The following is a 17,463-nucleotide window of genomic DNA, read 5'->3' on the forward strand; positions in this document are numbered from 1 at the left end:
ATGGTTTTAGTGTTATTTAATGATAATAACTGTAATCTATACAGCTAGTTTAATTCTCTGCCATTTAAGTGTCAGACAGAAGTAGAAAAATGGCAAGGAAAAATTTAAATGACTTTTTTTGTTGCAAGAAATTTTTACAAATGTTAGTGAAATTATTTTTTTTAACTATTGCATCTTTTTCACAAATGAGAAATAACAGTTGGCGCAAATGTTTGCTCTTTTTATGTTTGGATTAATGGTTCTGGTTCCTGTGGTTGATGACATAAACTGGTGATCAACTGTGTGGAAGCTTCAGATCCGAGATCTGTTGCCAAACATCAGACATTGGTTTTCTCCTGCAGAACGCGTCGCCTTGAGCCCATCATGCACTTCACCTCATCAGATGAGGACACCAAACACAGACCTGTCAAACAGAGGACAGACGTGTGTGTGTGTGTGTGTGTGTGTGTGTGTGTGTGTGTGTGTGTGTGTGTGTGTGTGTGTGTGTGTGTGTGTGTGTGTGTGTGTGTGTGTGTGTGTGTGTGTGTGTGTGTGTGTGTGTGTGTGTGTGTGTGTTACCCGAGCGTCTCGTGTCTTTAACAGCCCGTGGATCTCCCCGGAGTGTGTGAGGAGTCGAGAGAGACGGATGATCAGATGTGACAAGCAGAAATGGAGAGAGGGAATCAGCCAGCCGAACAGATAGCGTAGTGTGTGTGTGTGTGTGTGTGTGTGACGTGTTTCCCTGCTGTTCTGGGAGAAAAGAGTCATTGTGGCCTGTTAAACTCCGTGTGCATCACGGCTCGGCACTGACACACTCACTCATGTTTCCGCAGCACGCTTCTGAATTCTCTTTTATTTTAGAATGTATTTTTATACACTACTAGTCAAAAGTTTTAGATCGGTAAGATTGTTTAATGTTTTTAAAAGAAGTATCTTCTGCTCACCAAGACTGCATTTATTTGATAAAAAACTAAAACAAAACAAAAACAGTAATATTGTGAAATATTATGACAATTTAAAATGACTTTTTTTTATTTTAATGTATTAAATGTAATTTATTCCTGTGATCAAAGCTGAATTTTCAGCATCATTACTCCAGTCTTCAGTGTCACATGATCCTTCAGAAATCATTCTAATATGATGATTTGATGATCAAGAAACATTCATTATTATTTTCAATGTCGAAAACGGTTATTTACAAAAAAAAATCTTTGATGAATAGAAAGTTCAAAAGAACAGCATTTATTTAAAATAGAATATTTTCTAACATTATAAATGTCTTTACTGTAACTTTTGCTCAGTTTAACTCATCCTTGATGAATAAAAGTATTGATTTATTTTATTTATTTCTCCCAAAAATAAAATTAAAATTCTTACTGACCCCAAACTTTTCAACGGTCGTGTTTAATGTTACAAAAGCTTTAGATTTCAGATAAATGCTGTTCTTTTGAACTTTCTATTCATCATAGCATCATGAAATAAAAATGTAAATAACTGTTTTCAACATTGATAAAAATCATAAGTGTTTCTTGAGCATCAAATCATTGTACATTGTTTAATAATGTATTAGTAGATGTTGATATTAATATTAACTAAGATTAATAAATGCTGTAGAAGTATTGTTCATTCTTAGTTCATGTTAACTAATGAACCTTATTGTAAAGTGTTACCATCGGTTCATCCTTTGCTTTAACAATACGTTAATTCATGTTTTTCCATAAAGAATCTGACGTGAGTTTGTTGTTTGTCTCTAGGCTGCAGAATCTGGCATTGTCAAGATCAAGACCATCGCTGCCAGAAACACAGACATCCTGGCAGGTGAGAGCATGTGGTGTAGATGAAGTGTGTGTTCTGAGTGGCCCGTGTGGTGATTAACGAAGCGTGTTGTGTTGTGTGTTCAGCGCTGAAGGAGAACAGTTCTGAAGTGGTGCAGCCGTTCCTCATGGGCTGCGGGACCAAAGAACCCAAGATCACACAACTGTGTCTCGCTGCCATTCAGAGACTCATGTCACATGAGGTCGTGTCTGAGGTCAGAACACACACACACGTATACACACTCTCTCACACACATACACGCACACACTCACACTGATACACACTCTCTCACACACATACACGCACACACTCACACTGATACACACTCTCTCACACACACACACACACACACACACACACACACACACACACACACACACACACACACACACACACACACACACACACACACACATACACACACACACACACACACACACACACACACACACACTCTCTCACGCACACACTCTCTCACGCACACACTCACACTGATACACACTCACACTCTCTCTCTCTCTCACACACTCTCGCACACACTCACACTGATACACACTCACACACACCCTCGCGCATGCATGCAAGCACACACACACACACACTCTCTCTCTCTCTCACACACACATACATCCACTCACTCACTCACTCACACACACACACACACACGCAGATACACACATACAAGCACACACATGCGCACACACGCACACTCTCGCACACACACACACACACACACACACACACACACACACACACACACACACACACACACACACATATACACTCACACACAAACACACATATATACACACACGCACACAAACTGACACACACACAAACACACATATATACCCACAAACACACATATATACCCGCACTCACACACACACAAACTGGCACACAAACACACACACACACACGCACACACAAACTGACACATGCACACACACAAACGCGCTCGCACACAAACTGACACACACACACTCACAGACTCACATACACAAAAACTCATACACACACAAACACACTCTCTCTCTCTCTCTCTCTCTCTCTCTCTCTCTCTCTCTCTCTCTCTCTCTCTCTCACACACACATACACACCCCTAAGCAGTTTCACCAGGAAGCTCAGCTGTGTATCTAGTTAAAGCCGATATTCAGCATAAATCAACAATAAGGAACGTTACCCAGCACTGCCACAGTAATGAGAATGCTGGAGTCTCAGAGTAATGACACCAGAGTCTCAGCGTTCCTCTGAGTTAACGAGTGTGTGTGTGTGTGTGTGTGTGTGTGCAGGCGGCGGCGGGGAACATCATCAACATGCTGTGGCAGCTGATGGAGAACGGCCTGGAGGAGCTCAAACTGCTGCAGACGGTCCTGGTGCTGCTCACCACCAACACCATCGTACATGACGAGGTCCTGTCCAAGGTACTGGTCAAACACACACACACTGAGGGATGGAGACGACTCACTGAGGGCTTTTGTGTAGTAAGATTGAAGAAAGTCATTGGGGGAACTCATGAAAATATGTCAGGGTAATATTTTGTCCAAAAATCAAAAGGAATATATAATTGAATTGTTGTGACATTAGTTTTTTTTATTACTTTTACTGCGGGTATATCGGCACCATTACAGTCTTCAACCAACATTAGTGTGTTAATTTCATTTAAAAAAATATTTATAATATAATATTTAATATAATAAAATATAATTTTATTGGAAGCCATATTGAGCCTGTTTTTGAATAAAAAACTATATCTTTAATTGTGACATTTTTATCCCAGAATAATTTTTAATAAAGAATAATTATACGTAACTTGTAAATAATTATCTATTAAAATTTAAATGTTGGATTATACATTAATTTCCATATTTTATCATAAATAATTATGATGTCACAACTGTGAGATCATAAACATATGCCCGCCCACATTTACATGTCAACAGCTGAAAATATCAGGGAGTATTAATGATTTCCAGGTTTGGAAAAGTCATGGAAGTTAATAAAAATCTTTAAATTGAAACAAATTCATGGAAGTTTCTATAGCGAATATAAATATTTATAATATTATCAGCTTCAAATATTCTGTTATGTATTATCACTTATAATGATTCATCACAAACATTAATCACAAATGACAGGATTGTTCATGTAAAACATTATGGAAATTCAAAAGCTGTGGGAATCCTGATTTGCATATTGAAGTTTCAAAGGTACAGTGGGATAAAAAAAGCTTGTTTAGTTCTAAGCAGGATCTGATGGATGTCAGGAGGAACTTCCTAAACGAATTATACCTCTAGAAAGTTCATTTTTCAAGTACATAAATGCATTTTATGCAACTAGTGTCACCGAAACCTCTCACAATCGTCATCAATGTTGCTTTAGTAGCACTTTATTTTACAGTCCTGTTCCCCATATACATACTATACTATACTATGTACTTCTTATACTGGTTAATAATAACTGTATTAACCCTAAACCTAACCTTAACCCATTAACTGGGTTCATACAAGGTGCTTAATGTACTTGAATTTGACTTTTTGACATTTAAGTCTTGGAAAACCCTTGAAAACAGCCATATTTACGAAGAGATACTTGAAAAGTGCTTGACTTATTTAAATACAATATATATTAAATTATATTTTGTCGCAAAAACACAAATACAATCCTTTTTTTTTATGCAAAATGAACTGATAAACCCCCGTCAGACCTTTTCTCTATATGAAGTACACCAACATTATAATATAAAATATAATTTACTGGCCATTATAAAGTTTGTATTTAATATATATTATTAAATTACGTTGTAAGTTGTGCTTTGGATACCTTATATCTGTAGTTTGAGTTAAAAAAATACTAAAGATATTTTTTGATAAGTCCGATGTGTGACCCTGGACCATAAGGGTCAATTTTCTGACATTGATATTTATATATATCAACCGAAAGCTGAATAAATAAGCGTTCCATTGATGTATGGTTTGTTAGGATAGGACAATATTTGGCCGAGATACAACTATTGAAAATCTGGAATCTGAGGGTGCCTAAAATAAATTAAAATATTGAGAAAATCGGCTTTAAAGCTACACTGTGTCATTTTTTTTAAGTTGATTCTTGGCAAAAAAACACTTTGTTCTTTCAAAATAATATGTGCTCATTAATGTGTAATTACTTCTACCAACTAATCAAGTATTCTCGTAAGCGTAGAATCTGCCATTTATAATACATACGAGCGAGACACTCGAATGGCGGCCGCCATGTTACGCCTCCATCTTGAAAATACATTAGCCAAAGAGGGACATACCTGGAAATGCTTCGCCTTTCGCGTTTTGACACTCAGTGACACCGTGACGAATGCGAGGGGGAGATTACTCACGACTGCCGGCAGATTTGTAATAATACGCCCACCGTAGGAGTTAAAACGCCCTCGGAAGGGGAGGGACTAGAAAGTAATATTCAGTTGGTAGTCATAAACAATTTCAACGATAGATGGGAGAAAATCCTACACAGTGTAGCTTTAAAGTTGTCCAAATGAAGTCCTCGATGTTGCTGCATTCACTCACAAATATAAATTTGATATATTAACGGTAGGAAATTTACTAAATATCTTCATGGAACATGATCTTAACTTCATTTACTTTAAATTGATAATTTTGACCCATACAATGTGTTGTTGGCTATTGCCACAAATATACCCGTGCGACTCGTGGTCCAGGGTCACATATCTGATTGTATTCCTTGAAAACCAAAAAAAGTAATGCTTAAAGTCCTTGAAAATCCTGGAATTTAATTTCACAGTGTCTGTATAAACCCTGCTTATATTCCCCGGGACTTTCTTAGGCAGAAACGCTGTAAGTACATGTGAAATAAAGTGCAGCCGTTGCTTTTGTGCTTCATCTCAGGCAATCGTTCTGTGTTTCCGGCTGCACTTCACTAAAGATAACATCACCAACAACACGGCGGCTGCCACCGTCAGACAGGTCGTGACCGTGGTGTTCGAGCGGATGGTGGCGGAGGATGACAAATTCAAAGGTGAACGAGAACTTTAATAGCCTGTGGGAATGTTTGCATTGCATTTCCTCTTGTATCCCGAGCCCTGTGTCCTGTTTCTTTATGTGTTTTGTATCGGTTCACCGCAGGTCTGATGGATGAACCTCCTGCTGTCCAGGGAAACAGTAACCGGCGCTCCGTCAGCACGCTGAGACCCAGCGCTAAAGACGCATACATGTTGTTCCAGGTGCGCCATCTTTCAGTTGGGGTTTAACATGCACTCCAGGGTCTTTCCCGGGTCAAAAATGGTTTTCCTTGGTGGTAAACAGTACAAAGTACACCCTACACATGTGAAAGAAACGCATTACACGTTATAGAAAAAGTGGCAGGTCTATTTTTTAGCATTTACACCAACACTTAAAGTCCCCCTGTGGTGAAAATACATCTATGTGGTGTTTTTAATATGCTTAAAGACAAACCGTGTGTAAAATCATAAGTCGACACCATTGCTGAGTATTTTCTCCTTAAAGGGATACTCCACTTTTTTTGGAAATAGGCTCATTTTACAGCTCCCCCAGAGTTAAACAGTTGAGTCTTACCGTTTTCGAACCCATTCAGCCGATCTCCGGGTCTGGCGGTAGCACTTTTAGCATAGCTTAGCATAGATCATTGAATCGGACAGGACCATTAGCATCTCTCTCAAAAAAATGACCAAAGAGTTTCGATATTTTTCCTATTTAAAACTTGACTCTTCTGTAGTTACATTGTGTACTAAGACCGACGGAAAATGTAAAGTTGTGATTTTCTAGGCTGATATGGCTAGGAACTATACTCTCATTCCAGTTGAATCAAGAAACTTTGCTGCCATACCATGAGTCCAGCAGGCGTAATGATATGACGCAGCGCCTGAAAATAGGTCTAATAGGTTAGACAAACTTAGTCCCGGTCACGTTGGAAGTTACCGAGCTGGGGACTATTTTCAGGCGCTGCGTCATATCATTACGCCTGCTGCACTCATGGTATGGCAGCAAAGTTTCTTGATTATTACGCAGGAATGAGAGTATAGTTCCTAGCCATATCAGCCTAGAAAATCGCAACTTTTAATTTTCCGTCGGTCTTAGTACACGATGTAACTACAGAAGAGTCAAGTTTTAAATAGGAAAAATATCGAAACTCTTTGGTCATTTTTTTGAGAGAGATGCTAATGGTCCTGTCTAAACTACCTTGTAACCATAACCAATCAGATCAACGTGTGATCGTCAACCAGTGGATCTCTGAGCTGAGTGAGTGGAGGTGGGGCTCATTTGCATATTCATAGAACCGCGTATAATAAATGAGCCAAGGGTGTCGAGTTACACTCAAGCCATTTTAAGGCATTTTTTCAAGGAAAAAACGCTTAAATATGTAATTTGGGTGATCAAGATGAGTTTTAAGGTATAAAATTATTGATTACAGGGGGATTTTAAAACACAGATCATTTGACATACGGTATCAGATTATTTTGTGCCTAACACTATGGTTATCACTGTCAATTGTGTTCAAAATAAGGTTGTCAATCCAGAAACTTTGCGATTTGTAATTAGCAGCATGAAAAATATAATTATATACAGAAAGCGAGCAAAGATTGCTGCCATTATAACCACTAAAGCTGCCAATCACTTCAGTTTTTGAGGAAAACTCCCATTATAATCAACAAAGCTCTCCACGCTGTGCAATGACTCTCTTATGGACATCATGTTTATACTCTGTTGGTTATAATAAAAGGACTCATGCTGAACCGTACATATAAATGTCCTTTTCTGTAGGATTTGTGTCAGTTGGTGAACGCCGACGCCCCCTACTGGTTAGTGGGAATGACCGAGATGACCCGCACGTTCGGCTTAGAGCTGCTGGAATCGGTTTTAAACGACTTTCCTGAAGTATTCCTGCAGGTAAACACCACACATGTACATCCTGATGAAAACTAAACAAGAGGATGTAAATAAACAAGAGGAGATGACCACACACACACACACACACACACACACACACACACACACAGTCACACTCACACTCACACACTCTAACTCGTACACACACACACGCACACACTCAAACACTCTAACTCACCCAAACTCATAAACCCACACAAACTCACTCTCAAACTCACTCTCAAACTCTCACACACGCAGTCACACTCACACATTCTAACTCACTCACACACACAAACCCACACACACTCTTTAACTCACTCACACACTCTCTCACACGCACACACTTACACAGTCACACACTCTTAACTCGTACACACACTCACACAGTGACACTCACACACTCTAACTCGTACACACACACACACTCTCTCACACTAACACACACACACAAACACGCACAGTCACACACACTCTAACTCACTCTCTCTCACACACACACACTCCCCAGCTGCTGACCCTCCGATCGCTCCCTAACCTCCATGTTTGTGCCGTCTCTGCAGCATCAGGAGTTCAGTTTCCTGTTGAAGGAGCGTGTGTGTCCGCTGGTCATCAAGCTGTTCTCTCCCAACATCAAGTTCCGGCAGGGCAGCTGTTCCAGCGCGGCGTCTCCGGTTCCCGTGGAGAAACCGTATTTCCCAATCTGCATGAGACTGCTGCGGGTCGTCTCGGTGCTCATCAAACACTTCTACAGCCTCCTGGTGAGACACACACTCACGGCCCGCACACACACTGACAAAAATGCCCATTATGAATGAAATATCAGGACTTTTTTGTTGCAAGAAACCTTGAAAAAAAGATTTTCTTACTCAGTATTTTTGTGTTGTTTCCAGTCCAAATTCTTAAATCAAAATACATTTAACTCGATGAGTAAAATGCTGTAAGATGTTATGTCTTGTTTAATGGGAGAAAACAATTAAAATGAAGTGAGTTTTTGCTGAAAACAAGAAAAATGATCTGCCAATTGAGTAAGAAAAAGAATCTTGTTTCCGTTTGAGTTAAGATTATTTTTCTTACCCCACTTTATTTTGAAACCCCCAGAAAACAAGACTTAATATCTTATGGCATTTTACTACTTTAGGAAATGCATCTTGATTTAAGATTTTTTAGATATTTGGACTGGAAACAAGACAAAAATACTGAGTACAAGGTTTCTTGAAACAAAAAAGTCATGATTTATTTTTATTTTTAATGTCCTTTGCTTTGATTCTTGCGACACTATTGTAAGCAAAAACATAGTTTTTCATGCACTGATCAATTTCGAGGTTTTACCCAGTTTGGCTTTTTGTCATGTGTTCTTTTAGACAAGTGGAACTACTAGATTTTAATCATAAAACGTTCTTAAAGGCCGTGAGTTTTTTTCTCCTGCTCAGTGTAATGTACATACGCCAGACTATACAGTATCTATATTCTGAAAGGTTTGTTCAGGATATCATTCGCCTTTTTATTCCTAAAAACGTGGTAAAAATGTATTGTTTTTCTGTCTGTTGATATTTTATGATTCATAGAGTGAGAAAAAGAGATATCCAAAACCTTCGATGTCAACACAATGATTTTGTTTTGAATCTGGCTTTATCCAATGATCAGATTTCTGTTATGGAAATGTATGTAAATTGGTGCATATTAAATTAGATAAGCATTATTTAAACATAACCTTTCAGAAAACTTGCCATACAAAAAACATTTGCAATTTATAATGTATTCAATCAACTGGGGAAATAAGGTGCGGGCGTGTTGCTTTAAAATAGCTTTTTGAATATGCAAATTAGCTCTTTTATGATTGGCTACACTCTGCATAATGTTCACAATGGGTTGCTGAATAATAAAAAGGTGTCGATATGCAAGTATAGGCTGTCATATGTTAATATGCTCATAGTGAGAGCACAAAAATCTAGTTCACCCCTTTAAAATCTTTAGTTTATTTAATGCATCTTATTGCACATGCATTTTCATATGTATGTTTGCGGTGCGTTTCTGCACTGGGAAACATTTTCTAGAGTTCAAACACTGCAGTTGCTGATGATGTTTGGATGCATCGGTGTGTTGTGAAATAATGATTTCTACGTCTACAGCTGTCATTGTGTGTGTGTGTGTGTGTGTGTGTTGCAGGTAACGGAGTGTGAGATCTTCCTGTCTCTGCTGGTGAAGTTTCTGGACGGAGAGAAGCCGCAGTGGTTACGAGCCGTGGCCGTGGAGTCTGTTCACAGACTGTGTGTTCAGCCACATTTACTGCGGTGAGCACACACACACACACACACACACACACACACACACACACACACACACACACACACACACACACACACTCACTCTCGCACGCGCGCACACACGCACACTAACCCTGCCCCTAAACCTTACAGATTTACAAATGAGGACATCCCTAAAGGGAGGTTTCTGGAGATTTTGTCAGATTTTGGTCACTTTTGGGTACAAATTTGTCCCCAAAATATAGTTAAATAGGTACACATGTACACACACACACACACACACACACACACACACACACACACACACACACACACACACACACACACACACACACACACACACACACATACACACACACACACATCCACGCATTTATTTTTCTTTCATGCTGGAGCTTTTCTTGTTTTCTGTTATATTTATGCAGATCTAATTATATTTAAAGATAAATATTATGAAAAACTATGTAAAAAATCATAAATGTGAAATGTTGCCTCAACTAACTGAAATAAGTTACTAAAAGTATCCTGATATTTTAGTGTTTATAAAGCTCTTCTGCTTGTGATGACCATTAGCTGCTCCACAAAATGTAGGTGATTTCAGATTTTCAGAAATGGATAGTCTCAGGTGGATTTTAGCAAAACATCAACTATTTAAAAGGTGATTTTCTAGTTCTTTTGTAATTATCCTGAGCTCATATAAACCGAGGGAATATTTGTACTTTTAAAAATTTCACCACAGAACCATTTAAACTAGTGAAGCGTGACTAAAAATGCTGCTTTTTGTATAACGTCTAATAAAACTCTTTCCTGTATAGATTCATATACATTTTAACCTAAAATTGTGTTGAATGTTTTATGAAAGATCTTGTAATACTAATGTAATATTTAATGGGTTTAATAATAGGGGTGGGAGAAGAAATGTATTATCCATTGCATCACGATTCTTTGAGTGACGTGCCTAAACATCCCCACCCATACATAATCATTTAACAAACAAGTTTTACAACATAATGTTTTGGGTTTGCTGGCAGTCATGAGAGATTTCACTTCTTCTGGAGATCATAAAGATCTGATGACCGTGTGTGTGTGTGTGTGTGTGTGTGTGTGTGTGTGCGCAGGTCTTTCTGTCAGTCGTATGACATGAAGCAACACTCCACCAAAGTCTTCAGAGACATCGTCAACGCTCTGGGCTCCTTCATCCAGTCCCTCTTCATCCTCCCCAGCACAGGAAACACTTCATCCACCAGCACGCCTCCAGGTCTCTAACACACACACACACACACACACACACACACACACACACACACACACACACACACACACACACACACACACACAGTCTCACACACACTCACACACTCACTCACACACACACACAAACACTCACACACACACACAAACACAAACACTCTCTCTCACACACACACACACACACTCTCACAAACACACACACACACACACACACACACACACACACACACACACACACACACACACACACACACACACACACTCTCACACTCTCACTCACACTCACACACACACAAACATGCTGATTGTCTCGTGTAACAATCGGAGTGTGTGTCCCTCAGGTGCGTCGGTGTCGGGTTCTCAGGGGTCTGCTCAGGGTCCCGGTGCCGGAGCCGGAGCGGGTCTGAACGCACAGGCTGCGTTTGAGTACCGGGGCATGTGGATCCCCCTCATGACCGTCAGCGTGCAGGGCAGTGCCAAAGCCACCTAGTGAGTGACCATCAACCACTCAGGGTCCTTAACTGCATCCTTCCCTCAGGGCATTATTTTTTTAATTAGAAAAATTGAGTGTTCATCAGAGGGGTCCAGGACCCCATCACTTTTGTCGCACTTGAACCACGAATACACAAAAAATATTGAAGTGAATGACTTTTTAAGACCCAACGGAACAGCTCATTTGCTCCATATAGAGCTATAAGGCCATCTAGAGTCATGAAATATCATGTTATATTATTATTTTTCCTCAAGAGGTCGGCAAAGACACCCAATGTAAGATATTTTGAGCTGAAATAAAAGGTTTATGCATGAAATTGTGAGTTATTTTGATTACTAAGTTGAAAGAATGTGAGGAATGTGCTTAATTTACTATTTATTTATTATTTATTGATCAAATCTAGTAATTTAAAGGTAAATAAAAGAAAAAATAACAAAAAATGTCCAAAAAAATTGCATTGTAAATTAGAAAAATATTATCAAAATGAAATAAAATAAGCTTTCTGCACAAAAAAGTATAATTTTAGGGTTTCGGGTCATTTTGGTGGAGATGAGGGTTGTCTTAAATTCAGTTTTATTCAGTAGACAGAAGACATTGCCTCACCCCGCCCATATGGCATTACTTTTATTCGAGCAGGTCTTAAAAGCCTTAACTTTGATTTTGCAAACCCTGTGGATTCCCTGCGACTCTTCACTGTTGGTGTTTGTAACTAACGTGTTTCTCCTCAGCCTGGAGATGCTGGATAAGGTGGAGCCGCCCTCGATCCCTGAAGGATACGCCATGTCTGTGGCGTTCAGTGCTCTGCTGGATCTGGTGAGGGGCATCACTACTATGATCGAGAGAGAGCTCGCCAAACAGGAACAGGAAGAGGCTATGAGAGAGGAGGCGGAGCCTGTGTCGTCTCCACCTCAGGAACCCAGTGAGTGTGTGTGCTGACTTCACTTTAAAGTCGGCATGAAATCACATTTGACCCTATTTACTTTGTTAGCACATATTACTAGTCTTGTGGTGAACAAGTTAATACACAGAAGAAGAAAACAGCGTTTGTCGTGGTAATCTTACATCAAAATCTGAAAAGTTACTTCTGGTCTGGAACGGCGTTCGTTCTCTGATGACGTCAGTTTGACGGCTTGGGTTGAAAACGCTTAAAGGGTTAGTTCACCCAAAACTGTAAATTCTGTCAGTAATTACTCTCAGTTGTTCCAACCCTGTAACTTAAGACTTTCATTCATCTTCAGAACACAAATTAAGATATTTTTGATTAAATCTGAGAGCTGGCTCACTCCTCCATAGGCTTCTCTGTTATTGAAACTTGCCGGCGCAGAAAGTTATTAAAGACATCGTTAAAATAGTCCAAGTGACTACAGTGGCTCAACCTTAAGTTTATCAAGCGACGAGAATACTTTTTGTGCGTAAAAAACCCCAAAATAACATTTTTGAAAACATAAAAATAAATTTTACATCATCAATCAATGACGCGTTCGGTGATGTGAGCTGCGTTACACGTGGGGTTGAAATGCTGGCTACAAAGAAATCTCTAACGTTAATTTTGATCATTATATATGCCAGAATCAGTGATGTGTATGTGTTGTGTAAAGGGGGTCGCACACCGGACGCGCAGCTCGGCGGCGCGGCGCGCAGCGCCACGTCTTTTAAATTCGAACACACTATTCTCTATGAGAGTACACACACCGGCGGCGCCTTTCGGCATCTGTCCGCGGCGGCTCAGGACCGTGTTCAAAATCCTGCCGCGCCACAGAGCGCCATTTACATAGTTTTATATAAAATTTACATGTGTGTGTCTCAAATCGTAGTTAATGTATATACGGACTTCACCCTGTGCTGCAATATACATTTAGTTTTATATTTATTTACAGAAATCAGAAAATTGTTGATGTTATCGAATTTTCAGGTGACAGTTGTCCTAGACGTGGCGCGGCGCAGCGCTGAGCTGCACGTCCGGTGTGCGGCCGCCTTAACAGTCTGTTGTGTTCCTGTAATGAGACTGTGTGTGTTTAACATCTGTTTAACTATGCATTTACTGAATGAGCACTGTGCCAATGTTCGTCCGACTGTTTGTACTGTATTTTATATTTTATTTTTCTAAACTGTTTTAATTATTCTTATTTCTTTTTATTATTTTAATTTCTTCTATGTAAAGCACTTTGAATTGCCATTGTGTATGAAATGTGCTATATAAATAAACTTGCCTTGCCTTGCCTTGCCTTGTGTGTGTTTTGCAGTGACTCATGAGGTTTGGGAGGAAATGGTGAACGCCTGCTGGTGCGGCTTACTAGCGGCTCTCTCACTGCTGCTGGACGCCAGGTACACACAACTCACACTCACTCACTCACTCACTCACTCACTCACTCACTCACTCACTCACACTCACTCACTCACGCTCACGCTCACTCACTCACTCACTCACTCACTCACTCACTCACTCACTCACTCACTCACTCACTCACTCACTCACACACACTCACTCACTCACACACACTCACTCACTCACTCACTCACACACACTCACTCACTCACTCACACTCACTCACTCACGCTCACTCACTCACTCACTCACTCACACACACTCACTCACTCACACACACTCACTCACTCACTCACTCACACACACTCACTCACTCACTCACACTCACTCACTCACGCTCACTCACTCACTCACTCACTCACTCACTCACTCACTCACTCACTCACTCACTCACACTCACTCACTCTCTCACTCACTCACTCGCACGCACGCACGCTCACTCACTCACTCACTCACTCACTCACTCACTCACACACACACACACACACACACACGCACACCTTATTTAGCATATGTTAGTCACAGAGCCTGCCTGTCCTGATGATGCTCGCTGTGTGTGTGTGTGTCAGTACGGACGAGGCGGCCACAGAGAACATCCTGAAAGCGGAGCTGTGTGTGGCGTCTCTGTGTGGCCGTCTGGGTTTGGTGACGCCGCGGGACGCTTTCATCACGGCGATCTGTAAAGCCTCTCTCCCTCCTCACTACGCCCTCACCATCCTGAGCAGCAACACCACCAACCTCGCCAATAAAGGTACGAGACCAGCGCATGCTGACGTTCACAGCAGATACAACACCTAATCAGCAGATATTCAGATTATGAACTTTCAGTTTTGGTCCAAACCAGGGTCAAAATCATTGACCAAAATGGTGACATTTAATTAGTAATATTATATTATATTATATTATATTATATTATATATATTATATTGTATTAATTATATTAATATATTTATTATATTATATTATGTTAATTATAGTATATTATATTATATAAACAGTATTATTCAATACATTTTTCAAATAAATACATATATTATATAATAAATAAATATTATATTATATAAGTAGCATACAATACATTTAGCAAATTAATATAATATTTTATAATATAAATTTAAAATGTACAAAATGGATTCATTTGAATGATACATATTGAAGTTTATTAAATATATGCAATATATTACATATTCATTATATTTTTACATAACCTGTTGTCTTTATTGTTGAACGTATGTTTGAATAATTCTGTCATGAAAACAGGTTTTTACCACAGCCACCGTTTAAGCGTTTTTAATGAGTAGAAGCATAATTATATCAGTAAAAAGTTAAGATTAAAACTTGCAATTTAAATGCTTAGTATTTATTTGAATGTTGATTATTAAATTAATTTGATTTTTTTTTTTATTAAATAAATTTTTCAGTTTCAGTTTTCAGCTGAATTAAGTTTTCTGTTTTCAGTTTGTGTTCCTTAGTGTATCTCACTAGAGATACACCTTAGTACACACTAAAAATTCCTTAGTGTTTCTCATTATCTTACATTTGCATTGATGCGTTTGGCGGATGCTTTTACATTACAATTGATGAGTTTCTGCTTTCCCTGGGAGTCGAACACATGACCTTGGCTTTGCTAGCTCTTCTGTTTGAGCTACTAGCTGCAAGCTTTAGGGCGTTTGTGTATATAAATGTATGCAGTTTAATGAGTGTGTGTGTGTGTGTGTGTTCAGTGTACTCCATCCAGGGTCAGAGTGTGCAGATGGTCAGTCCGTCGAGTGAATCGCACCAGCAGGTTGTAGCAGTCGGTCAGCCACTCACCGCTCAGCCGCAGGGCACCGTTGTGGTAAAACACACGTTTATGTTTCTTACAGTGCAACTACATGGTTCTCCATGCGAACTAAATCTCCTTTACCCTTCTGTGTCTCCGTCAGCTCACAGCGAAGAACATCCAGTGCATGCGGACGCTGCTGAATCTGGCTCATTGTCACGGGGCTTATCTGGGAACCTCATGGCAGCTGGTCTTAGCAACACTACAGGTACAAGTGTGACCAGTTATTACCAAAATGTATGTCTGTTCATTTGACAGGGATGTGATTTTTTTTTTTTTTTCGTATTTATACAGAATTCTGTATTTTATGCGTTCAAATGTTTCTTTAACATTTGAACGCAAAGAAATTAATACAGCAATAATTATTAGTATTATAATTTGAAACTGTTAAAACTGTTTAAACTGTTTTATAAAAGTATTATTATTATTATTAATAAAAATAGATTTTTTAGTTTTACAGTGCAGTATTATTAATGCAATAGTAATATATTTCTTAATTAGGAAATAAAGGGGAGTGTATGTGGCAATCTAATTTAATATAAAAAATATATTATATTATATTATATAATATATACAATTTTCATTCTCAATTTATTTATACTGTTTAGTTTTGAAGTTGTCTGTCAATTTGTCTTATTTATATTTTAGATTAATTTTTTTTATTAAATACTGGTATATATAATTTACCCTAAAATAAATTAAAAAAATGTATTATGTATATTACAAATGTATTTATCAAAGTCATCGTTGTCCATTTGCTTTGCTTATTTTCTATATTTATTTATTATGCATATATTATTTCTTTAAGTTTATTTATTTATACAGTTTAGTTTTGAAGTTTTTTCCTATTTTTTAATTTATTTAGTATGTGTGTATATAATATAATATATAATATAATCAGTAAAATACAATGCATATTACAAATATATTATATAAACAGTAATAATAAATTTTATGAATTAATATAATATGATCAAATATAATGTATTAAAATATAATGGCTTAATGTTTGAAAGCATAGAAATTAAGACTGCAATAAATATTAGTATTGCATTTAATATATATATAATATGTAATATATAATATTAATATATTTTCCTGTTGTTATGTAAAAAAGAATATTTTTAATAAATAAAATACATTTTATTTTACAGAACAATATTAGTGCAATAGTACAATATTTCTTTATTTGAAAATAAAGGGGGAGTTCAGGTTTTCCTTTGACTCATTTTCATCTGTTTTTCCCTCTAAGCATCTGGTGTGGATTCTGGGTCTGAAACCAGCTGTCGGAGGAGTTCTGAAGCCCGGTCGGGCCGTGGAGGGTCCCAGCACGGTAAAAACAGGGTTCCCGCTGGTCCTTGAAATCCTTGAAAGTTTGTGAATCTGGAAAAAAAAAATCTACGGCCCTGGAAAGTTTTAGGAAATAAACACACATAGATACAGGTCCTTGAAAGTGCTTGAATTAATTTTTCTGGAAAAAAATCCATATTATTTCCTCCTGTCCGCTAATGTGTTATTTCACCAACACTTCGTGGCTTATGGATACTAGCTTACTTGATTTACGTTAGTTACACGCATTTACACGCGTGAGGTACTTTGTGTTGTACGTTGCCATT

At 38.4% G+C, this 17,463-nt stretch overlaps 1 protein-coding gene across 1 annotated transcript in view; it reads left to right on the forward strand.

Moving 5' to 3' along the window:
- The window catches only part of LOC309491205 (protein MON2 homolog), a 22,373-nt gene extending 5,143 nt beyond the window's left edge, over positions 1 to 17,230 (forward strand). The window contains exons 2-17 of the mRNA XM_082160656.1: positions 1,734 to 1,797; positions 1,881 to 2,008; positions 3,087 to 3,218; positions 5,691 to 5,820; positions 5,928 to 6,025; positions 7,584 to 7,709; positions 8,252 to 8,449; positions 9,858 to 9,982; positions 11,074 to 11,213; positions 11,548 to 11,695; positions 12,428 to 12,618; positions 13,943 to 14,024; positions 14,595 to 14,776; positions 15,750 to 15,862; positions 15,951 to 16,055; positions 17,100 to 17,230. Of these exons, the coding sequence (XP_082016782.1) occupies positions 1,734 to 1,797; positions 1,881 to 2,008; positions 3,087 to 3,218; positions 5,691 to 5,820; positions 5,928 to 6,025; positions 7,584 to 7,709; positions 8,252 to 8,449; positions 9,858 to 9,982; positions 11,074 to 11,213; positions 11,548 to 11,695; positions 12,428 to 12,618; positions 13,943 to 14,024; positions 14,595 to 14,776; positions 15,750 to 15,862; positions 15,951 to 16,055; positions 17,100 to 17,228 (2,091 nt within the window). The 3' untranslated portion in view covers positions 17,229 to 17,230. The remainder of the gene's footprint in view (positions 1 to 1,733; positions 1,798 to 1,880; positions 2,009 to 3,086; positions 3,219 to 5,690; positions 5,821 to 5,927; positions 6,026 to 7,583; positions 7,710 to 8,251; positions 8,450 to 9,857; positions 9,983 to 11,073; positions 11,214 to 11,547; positions 11,696 to 12,427; positions 12,619 to 13,942; positions 14,025 to 14,594; positions 14,777 to 15,749; positions 15,863 to 15,950; positions 16,056 to 17,099) is intronic.
- Positions 17,231 to 17,463: the final 233 nt, after the last annotated feature.

The sequence above is a fragment of the Leuciscus leuciscus genome, assembly GCF_965113295.1.
Source record: "Leuciscus leuciscus genome assembly, chromosome: 25".
NCBI lineage: Eukaryota > Metazoa > Chordata > Actinopteri > Cypriniformes > Leuciscidae > Leuciscus > Leuciscus leuciscus.